Below are 10,466 nucleotides of genomic sequence, written 5' to 3'. Positions count from 1 at the left end.
AGGCGACAGCAAAATAAATGCGTGGCTCCGTAGCAGGAACGTGAAACCACCACAAGGAAATGCACATCGCAGACCCTCAGCTGCAGTCACACACTGGCAGTGTCTCCAGACTCTAACCAAATGGTGCTTCTTCCCAGAAAGCCGTTAGCGGCCACGGCTGACTGAGTATATGTGAGAAATAAGCAAAAATGTCTAGCAATAGGCTGTGTTTTCATTTAAAAAAATGACAAACTTCCTTATGTACCCAGGGTCTGATTTATTCAGCCAAATCACTCTCAGTCCCTCTTAATGGTCACCTTGGGTTTCCACAATCAGAACAGACGGGGGCCAACCATGCCTGCTGGTGACACTGAGGGTGTTGAGCCCTCTTTGGAGGAACGAGGGGGCCACCGGGAGCCCTTCCGGCTTTTGAGATTCCACCACATTAGGGTGCTGCTCACAAAGGCAGTGATGCTGAGCAAGGAAACCACAAGGAAATATAAAGGTGCATTTATTCGTGTCCATGCCATCTAAAGCTATTGAGTACAGTAATCAGGACCAGAGAAGGGACGGATCAGAACCCAGACCACCACCGCCACAGCGGCACAGGTGCCCCTGGGCTGCTGTGAGTCTGAGCTCGTGAGGCTGCGTGCCGGCAGCCAGTTTCCTCCCTGAGAAGCTCACTCCACGCTCCCTTGTCTCCTCCAGCATCTCCGGTCCCTCTCAGCTAGGGCCTGGACAGCGTCGGGACGGAGCCGCGCCCTCTCCTCCGGGCCTTCAGTCGCCTGTGGGCTGGGGCTGAGCACAGGCCGGGCCCGCAGGCTGCCCCCGCAGCCCCTCCGCAGGCTGCAGCAGGGCGGCGCGCTCCAGCTCCAGCGCCAGCAGGGCCTGCTTCAGCCTGCTCTCGCTGCTCAGCAGCTGCTCCACCGTGGCCTCCAGGCTTTGGATCCTGCTGTTTGCCACCTGGAGGAAGAAAAGGAGAAATCAGACGGCGCCCGCCTGAGGCAGCACGGGAGGGAGCCCGCAGGAGCCACGTTTCGGCCGTGAGGGTCCACAGCTCGCTACCGGTTCCGACAGCATCTCCTCGCCAGCTGTGGCTCCCTGAGAAGCCGGGCGTGGAGACATCACGGTGTGAGGGCGCGGGAACTCCCAGGCACCGCCGCAGGGGGAGATCCCTGACCCGGCCCAGGAACACTTCAGGGATGGGCTCGGGTGTGCCAGGCCACCGAGCCCTGGAGCTTTTTTTTTTTTTTTTTTTTTTTTTTTTTTTTTAAGATTTACTTATTTATTTTAAAGGTGAGTTATAGAGGGGCCAAGGATGAGGAGGACAGAGGTTCACTTCCTAAGTAACCTCAATGGCTAGAGCTCGGCTTATCTGAAGCCAGGATCCAGGAGCTTCTTCTGAGTCTCCCACATGGGTACAGGGGCCCAAGGACTTGGATTGTCTTCTGCTGCTTTCTCAGGAGCATTAGCAGAGAGCTGGATTGGAAGAGGAGCAGCCGGGACTTGAACTGGCGCCTGTATGGGATGCCAGCACTGCAGGTGGCAGCTTTAGCTGCTGTGCCACAGCGCTGGCACTGAGCCCTGGAGCTTTCTGTGTCAGCACGGCCTGGCTGGTTGTGATAAACAAGTCTATCCACGTGTATGAATTGATTTCAGACTGACAGTCACAACGGCGTGATGGCCCAGGTCAAAATGGCTTGCTAGCTTGAAATTCTCTTGTCCTATGGTAAAAGACAGCACTAGGCCAGGGAACATGGCACCATCTGGCATGGCAATTATCTCATACAATGCTGGACAAAGCAGATTAGAGTTTGGTCTCCAGCTTCTAAAACAAAATCCTTGGGGTTGGGTATTGAGGCACGGCAGGTTAAACCTCTGCTCAGGAAGCCCACAACCCCTATCAGAGCCAGCTTGAGTCCCGGCTGCTCCACTTCCCATCCAGTTCCCGGCTAATGGGCCTGGGAAGCATCAGTGATGGCCCAAGTACTTGAGTTCCTGCTACTCATGTAGGAGAGCCACATGGAGCTCCTGGCTCCAGCATGGCTTCACCTCAGGCACTGGGAGAGTGAACCAGAAAATGGAAGGTCTCTATCTGTCACTCTTCCAAATAAACAATTTTTTTAAGGTTTTATTTGAAAGAGTGACAGAGAGAGAGGACACACAGAGACAGAGAATCTTCCATTCGTTGGTTCACTCCCCAAAGGGGCTGGGCCAAGCCAAAGGCAGGAGCATGAAACTCCATCTGGGTCTCCCATGTGGATGCAGGGGTCCGAGTACACTGCTCTCCAAGGCACATTAGCAGGGAGCTGGATCAGAAGTGGAGCAGCCAGTGCCCAGATGGGACAGCGGCAATGCAAGCAGCTTGACCCGCTGTATCACAATGTCAACCCCAAATAAATACGTCTTTTTAAAGCGATGAGTATTACCATAAATTTTAGAAAAATTGGGGTTGACATTGTAGCATAATGCATTAGGCTGCCCCTGCAATGCCAGCATCCCATAGAGGCACAGCGCTTGTTTGAGTCCTGGCTGCTCCACTTCTGATCCAGCTCTCTGCTAATGTGCCTGGAAAAGGAGCAGATGTCCGAGGGCCCCTCAGCCCAGGTGGCAGACCTGGAAGAAGCTTTTGGCTCCTAGACGTTGCAGACATTTGAGGAGTGAAACAGTGGATGGATATTCTCTCTCTCTCTCTCTCTCTCCCTCCCTCCCTTTCTGTAACTCTTTCAAATAAATAAAATAAACCTTAAAATTTTTATAAAATTCTTGTGTTTAACAAGAAAACAAATGGGACTTTGGCATATCTAACAGGTACACGAACAGGACAACACCAGAAAACAGGTTTATTTTGATACTTAGGTAAAAAAGATTTATGCACAAAAATCGATACTGTATCTACACCTTTCCTTGAATGGACCGTCTGTGAAAGGTTAAGCAAAAAGGCAGCACGATTCTCACAGGTGAGATGCACATTCTCATAGAGGACGATGGGAAAGTCTTACCCAGACAGCCACGTGTTCACACACCACGCGCCCAGTCCAAATCACTCATCTCGGTGGCCCCAGCACTGGCACAGTGGACTCGGTAACTATTGGTGACTGTGGCAGCCCTCAGTGACGTCCCTAGACGTGCACGCCCACATGGTGCAGAGATGTCTCTCTCTCTCTCTCTCTCTTTTTTTTTTTTTTGACAGGCAGAGTGGACAGTGAGAGAGAGAGAGACAACAAAAGGTCTCCCTTTGCCGTTGGTTCACCGCCCCCCCCATGGCCGCTGCGGCCGGCGCGCTGTGGCCAGCGCACCGCGCTGATCCGAAGCCAGGAGCCAGGTGCTTCTCCTGGTCTCCCATGCGGGTGCAGGGCCCAAGCACTTGGGCCATCCTCCACTGCCTTCCTGGGCCACAGCAGAGAGCTGGCCTGGAAGAGGGGCAACCGGGACAGAATCCGGTGCCCCAACTGGGACAGAATCCGGCGCCCCGACCGGGACTAGAACCCGGTGTGCCAGCGCCGCAGGCGGAGGATTAGCCTATTGAGCCGCGGCGCCGGCCCAGAGATGTCTCTTACCAATTGTTGCCCGACGTCTCTCCTGAGGAGTGTAGGTGGCTGAGCGGTCTGCCACAACTCCCTGCCTCCCGGAAGTGGTAGGGGCTCACAGGAGCCGCATAAATTAGCTTTCCACCCTCACTGCCGAAAACCCACACAAAGCCCAATAAAACGAGCCTCGAATTGTATACTGTCTGCCTTAATAAGCCAACTGCTTCGAATGCAAACAGGTTTGCGGGGAGTGTTTCTGTCATATGATAGGAATGAGTATTCGGGAACTCACGGTTGGCACCAACTCCATTTAAGATGACCGCCTGAGACCGCGTCCCCTCGCAGGCCAGACAAGGCTCTCGTCCCCTGGGGTCTAAGCCGAGACCCCAGGGAGAAAAGAATGTTAGGGGGAAAAGAAGTTGGGTTTCAGAACATGACTGGCACAGTTGGCACTGGGGAGGCAAAGCAGGTGTCTAGCGGAGGCCCCCGGGAGGAATGCACTCAGACAAGGGCTGGTTTCCCACATCACCGCCAACCTGCGTGTACAAGATGGCAACTTCTCCTGGAAAGAAATTGGAAGCTTAGACCGGGCTGGGGTGCTTATTTGAAGGACAGCCCAGGAACATGGTAAAACATCTATTTTTTTGGGGAAAAAAAAAGAGTCCATGAGGATGAATCTTTCCTCACAGCAACCCCACACTCTCCATATAACTCCTCACCACTGGCAGCGTGGCCACCCGCCTGTGACAGCGCGGAAGTAGGATGTATGGTTACTTCACAGCATTTGACTGACGCAAGAGCCGCACTGCAAGGTGCCTCTTGTCCTCAGGGTAGCAGTCTCCCGGGTGACGATGTGGGTGTGGCCTGCACTGGATCTGGTAGGATCTGGGTCTGGGGACTGCACCATGGAGCTCGCTCCAGCTCACCCCGGGGTGCATGGTCTCCATCAGCCTGTCTTCTCTATGTTCTCACCCACACTTGTCCATGCTAAGGTGGAAGCTTCCAGAGGGGAGAATTCTGCCCTTCGTTAATCGGTGATAAATCACAAGCTTTGTTTTGTTAGGTAGATGACTGCGATGCATCCCTTCCTGGACCTGGCTGGTTTTGCCCACGGCAGCTAAAGAGCTTGATGGTCTCACCCATCCTCAGAGCACAGTTGCCAGCATTCAGCTAACAGGGCCACCGCAGCGCGGACCCAGACTCTTCTCTGGGCCCGTCTCCTAAAAGGGTAAGTGCAGAAAGCTCCAGGACCGCCCGGCCTGAGCAAATCAAAACCTGCTCTGTAATAAAAAGGACCAATTCTCCTGGGATCCCTTTGATCTCAACTCCGAACAGCTCAGGGTGAGAAAGGTCCTCCGGGCATGGGAACACGCCGGCTGCTGGTGCCTTTGGTGAGTTAATGAACTACCAGATACTTGCGGTTCAGGAAGCTGCTTTATAAATATGCTCTACCTGCAATTGTTCAAGGAGGTCAAGGTTCTGTTTGCGTAAGCTGTTGTTGGTTTTCTCTAATTTATCCATTCTTTGGTTGTCACTGAGCGGGGAGGAATCGATGAGCTCTTCTTGAAGCACGTGGTACTCGACTTCATAAGCTTGTAACTGCTTCGCGATGTCCATCTCAAATACCTGCAACACACGGAAAGGTCGCCAGGCACTGAGGGAAGACGCCCACCACCCCACACGCGTGTGTCCACTCAGCTCCTCCCCTCCACTTAGCATCACGCCTGGTACAAGAAATGATAAATAAGGAACTCTTAGCACCAACAAGGCAAGGAAGAGCCTAGAAATAATTCCATGGTAGCAGTTAAGTGTAGGTTTCCTTTTTCAAGATTTATTTTTATATATATATGAAAGGCAGAGTGGGAGGGGGAGGGAGAGGGGGAGGGGGAGAATCAATCTTTAATCTGCTGGTTCACTCCCCAGATGGCCACAATGATCAATCAGGGCTGGAACAGGCTGAAGCCAGGGGCCAGGAGCTTCATACAGGTCTCCCACGAGAGTGGCCGGACCCAAGCACTTGGGCCATCTTCTACTGCTTTCCTAGGCACATTAGCAAGGAGCTGGATTGGAAGTGGAGCAGCTGGGACTTGAATCGGTGCCCATATGGGATGACAGTGTTACAGGCACGCCACAGCGCCGGGCCCAAGTGTAGGTTTCTGATATTCATCTTCCATAAGCTAAAGCCTATTTTTTAGTTCTTATTTCAGTACTTCTGTCTGTTCTCTGAAAACTCGATCAGGTTAACCATGGATTCAAAGGAAGGAAAGAACCACGAAGTCTAGCCCTACCTGCACAGTCACCAAGTCAAAGTTTAATTAAAGTCACTCGGGTTTTCAGAGCCACAAGAACAGCCAGGCCGTGGAACTGTTTACTACATAACTGTCCTTCGCACAGATCCGCAGACGTGAGCCAAAACCGGGTCACCCACACAGATGACTGAACACCAAACAATGCCCAAGTCCTCTTCCCTCCCGTAAGAGCGACAGTGATGAAAACCACTCGTGTGAAAAACAGCCCGGAGAGCACAGGTGACTCAAGCAGATCACGGCTGTACAGGGCTCAGGGGGCTGGAGGCGGGGCCAACAGCCAGGTGCACCTGTCCTCTTCACTTCCACTGTCTCCGAGGGGTAAGCCCCCCAGGCTGGGGCCTCCCAGGCGGGGGCCCCTCGGCAGAGCAGTGAGGCCCCCACAGGTGCTTGGTGGGCCTAGGGATGCAGTCACGCTGGGACCATCTAATAAAAAAAAACACACATCCAGGGGGAGAAGTGAAATTTCACAAGAGCAGAAACTCTCTCTCTCTCTCTCTCTGCTGCTCCTCAAGAAAGAAATTCCCATGCAGTTAACAATCAATGCCCCCCACCCCGGCCGCCTGGGCACGAGATCCTTCACTCCTTCACAAGTCTCTGTGCTTTCTCCCCATTCCCCAGATCCCATCTTCTCTTCCCGGAGAAGAATTTTTCAGCTTCCTGGCTACCAGAAGTCATGCTGGGCCTCAGAGGGGCATTGGGAAAGCGAGATCCGCTGAGGCGTTTCCATTTCCTGGACAAGTGCACACCTCCCAGCCCCTGCCCTGCTGGGAGTGGGGAGAGGGGGACTGCCCAGCAGCAGCTGGGTGCTGTGTAAGCCACTTCCTGAGCACCTGTCACTCCACAAGGCTGTCAGATGCCTGGACCTCCGCATCTGTCATGCTTCCGTGTCCATCGCAAAGCAGTTCCACTTGGGTCATAACCACTGGGGATCTACTGCCTTCCCTGCACTCTGGCTCTTAGCTTCTCTAAGGTCTTCAGCAAGTTCCAGGGTTTTGGAGGTGAATTTTCTCTTCTCCTTGCCAAAGTAGGAAGTGCCCATTTCCATATTTTCAATTTTTTTTCTTCAAAAAGATGAATTATTCATTTAAGTTATTGAAGCAATAGAGGTACATTATATATATATTTTAAATTTTTCTTATTTATTTGAAAGGCAAAGGGAAGAGAAAGAAAAAAAAAGAGAGAGGGAGATAGATCATCCATCCACTGGTTAACTCTACTCCCTAAATACCCTCAATAGTCAGGAAGGGGCCAGGCTATAGACAGGAACCCAGAACTCCCTCTGAGTCTCTCCCACATGGTTGGCAGTGGCCCACGCACTTGAGCTATCCACTGCCTCCCAGGGTGCGCATCAACAAAAAGTTGGATGGAAAGTGGTGGAGTCGGGACTTGAACCAGGCACTCAGATGAGGGATGTGGGTGTCCCAAGTGGCAGCTAAACCATCTGCACCACAACACAGCCTGCTTTCTAGCTGTAAAGTAACAATATAAAATTCCCTATCCACTTTTTTCCACTTAGCATCATGTCATAAAGGCTTTTCCAAGCTGCTGTCTCAGCTTCATGCCCACAACAGTAAACAGCCCATGGGATTCCACCAACTCGCCACCACAGTGGCTCAGAGCCTGCTTTGGTGCTGGGTGACCACTCATTCCGAGCCTTTGTTGTTATCATCAATAACCCTAACAAGAGACTTTCCCCATATCTGGATTACTTCCTAAGGATTCTGTCCCAGAAGTGGGCTTACTGGGTCAAAGGGTTTGGGTACTTAACTAGCCTGTGACACACACTGCCAAGCTACTTGCTGGGTGGGAATCAGCAGTGTACAATGCTGCTGATGCCACCCTATGGTGCCAGACACAGTAAATGCTTGTTTACTGCAGCACGACCCCTTCAGTCATCCCTGTAGGCCCCTCTGCATGGCGAGGGCCCAGTGCAGTCACTGCCACACAGACCCCATGGCCCACGGCGCGCAGAGACAGCACGTGGCCTCCCACGGAGAACCTCTGATCAGTGTCATAAAAATGGGGACTGCAATACCACGTCCAGGGCTGTGAAGGAGTCCATGGTGGGAGGAAGGCTGGGCTCAGGACAGGTGCCTGAACCAAATCAGGTGCACATACACACAACTGTCTGTTCCCATGCTGTGTTCATTTCCACTCTCCCAACACCTCCAGAGCACCTGGGGCATACCAGGCACACCGGGTTCTCTCAGTAAGTACTTGTTCTCTACAGAGAAGGGGAGGAATGGGCATTTTTCCTGCAGGGCTCAGTCCCAGGGGGCAAAGTGACCTTGTCCTGGAGCCAGGAGGGGGCAGGCAGCCGGCATGCACTGCACGCTGCCTCGGCCGGGGGAACCCAGGCTCTCTGGGTCAGCCCCAGCAGCTGTGAGAATAAGTACGTGGCATGCAAGCCCTAAAAGGGGAACAAATGAATGTAAGAGCCGGAAATTAAAGAATCGAAAGGGCAGAGAGTGAGTATTAGGCTGCAGATAAGATATGGAAAAGCAGCACAATTATAGGACCCCAGAGACACCTGGTGGTGGTGAGCAGCAGTTTGCGGTGAGCTGCGTCTCAAAGTCCACTGTGCAGCACGGGGCAGGGCGGGGAGTGCGGCTCATTAACCGCAATACATCCTTGCGGGAATGCGGCCTGTGACTGAATGAGGTCCCGTGCGTAAGCAGGTTGCCATGGAACCTGGCAAAGAGGAAGGGCTCGACAAACCACAGTGAGAGGAATGCAACAGGGAAGTCAAATACGAAGAGACACGGAGCCTGCCGGCTAACGAAAGATCTGTGCAGCACAGAACAGAGCCCCTCTCGTCCTGGCTGATGCGGTGTGCCAGAAAACTGCCGAACCCCCGAGATGCAGCTGCAGGTGAAAATCAGCGACATGCATCGGGTGCACCCACTGCAACCACTGCATTCCCCTTGGGACCTCAGAAACCCCCGGAGGAGGATTCTGAAAAGAACAGCTTGATCTCACTGTTCGGTTTTACCGGATTGCTCCGCTTGCATCCTACTTGAAGCAGGTTCTAGGCTGCTCAAAGGCCTGCCTGCCGACTCCGCAGCCACCAATGACGAAATCCCTCCCAGTGCCTTCCCACAAGCTCCAGTGGTCCCTCCAGGGGCCACCTTCCCCTCCGCTCACTGTCAGCAGCAGCAGCAATCATACTGGGAGACTCTTCCTTTCGCAGAATCAAAATCTGCTCTCGTTCCCGGCCCAGCCGGTTCACCACCTGGTCTTCTAAACACACCTCCAATGCCCACTGCAGAGAGGGAGGGCTCCACCGTGCACAGAGATCAGAGGTGCTGCAACCCAGGAACTGAATCCCGGAAAAATGCACATCCTGGACCCACTTCACCGATACATGCTCCCTACCACAACTCTGCAGCAAGGACTTATTTTTAGAAATTTAATGCCATTCATCAGCAAAAATCCAAGCACCAGGGCTGGCGCTGGGGCATAGCGGGTAAAGCTGCCGCCTGCAATGTCCGCATGCCATTTGGTTGCCAGTTCGAGTTGCTCCATTTCCGATCCAGCTCTCTGCTATGGCCTGGGAAAGCAGCAGAAGATGGCCCAAGTCCTTGGGCCCCTGCACCCACATGGGAGACTGGGAAGAAGCTCCTGGCTCCTGGCTTCGGATCAGTGCAGCTCCAGTCATTGCGGCCAATGCATAGTGAACCAGTGGATGAAGATCTCTCTCTCTCTCTCTCTCTGCCTTTGCCTCTCTGTAACTCTGCCTTTCAAATAAATAAATAAATAAATCTTTCAAAAAAATCAAATCACCCATTTCATGGGAGCCTACGTTGTTACAAATGCGTGGCTCTCAGGAGAACTACCAGCGCTGCAGCTGAGCGACTGGCCACGGGCACTGTTTCCCCACGGCCCTCACACGCACACCGGGGATGTGTCTGCTCTGTGCACGGCGCTGTTCAGAGACGCAATGGCAGGAAAGAGCTCGTGCTCAAAACAAACCTGAGCTTCTGCCTACCAAGGGTCCCGAGAGCGCGCAGGGAGGGGGGGCACCTGGACGGAAGCGTACCTGGTTGATGGTCTTCTCCATCTGTACCAAGCCCAGGTTGGGCAGTGTGCTTTTGATAAAGTCGACTATGGTTTCTAGGTTTTCGTGCTGCAGAATCAAGGGCTTGTGGCTTCCCAACAGACTCAGAGCCACTTTAAATATGACCTCTGATCCCTGAAGAAAGATCATGTCTGGGAAAACACAGAAATGCACAAAGTTAAGCCCCACCAGCTTCTGGTGAATTGCCACTGTTTTCCTTTCCACACATCACAGAGCGGGAGGACGGGAACCAACCCCAAGCCGAAAACTTTATTTCCTTTTTAAGAGTCTGATCGCTCAGATAGCGTTGTCAAGACAATATCGCAAATAATAAAAATAACAGATAAACACAACTGCTGCTTCGATCTCTGTCACAGGTTCAGATGAATTTTTTCCTCTCTGGAAATAAATTCAAACATGAACAGAATTAAGTGGAGAAAAAGTTTCTGTGGTAAATGTTTCCAGGAATGTTCTGGATTTTAAAGGGGTTACTGAAACGTGTTTCATAGATCTTTGTAGTTATAGCATTAGAAATTAAGACAGAGTTAAGTGGAAAAAGTGCCTCTGTTCTCAAAAAAGGAAGTTTAAACA

General features: G+C 52.4%; 1 protein-coding gene across 4 annotated transcripts in view; it reads right to left on the bottom strand.

The window, feature by feature from the left end:
• Nucleotides 1-236: 236 nt before the first annotated feature.
• The window catches only part of TBC1D1 (TBC1 domain family member 1), a 219,400-nt gene continuing 209,170 nt past the window's right edge, over nucleotides 237-10,466 (bottom strand). For all 4 annotated transcript variants that reach the window (XM_089325244.1, XM_017350653.4, XM_051830768.3 and 1 more), the window contains 3 exons: nucleotides 9,858-10,027; nucleotides 4,962-5,135; nucleotides 237-942 (listed from right to left, as the gene is read on the bottom strand). In XM_089325244.1, the coding sequence (XP_089181370.1) occupies nucleotides 757-942; nucleotides 4,962-5,135; nucleotides 9,858-10,027 (530 nt within the window). In that variant the 3' untranslated portion in view covers nucleotides 237-756. The remainder of the gene's footprint in view (nucleotides 943-4,961; nucleotides 5,136-9,857; nucleotides 10,028-10,466) is intronic.

This window comes from Oryctolagus cuniculus, chromosome 2 (assembly GCF_051225735.1).
Source record: "Oryctolagus cuniculus isolate XC-2025 breed Fujian yellow rabbit chromosome 2, ASM5122573v1, whole genome shotgun sequence".
NCBI classification, from domain to species: Eukaryota; Metazoa; Chordata; class Mammalia; order Lagomorpha; family Leporidae; genus Oryctolagus; species Oryctolagus cuniculus.
The sequence above is the reverse complement of the archived record's forward strand: the minus strand, read 5'-3'. Positions and strand labels throughout refer to the sequence as shown.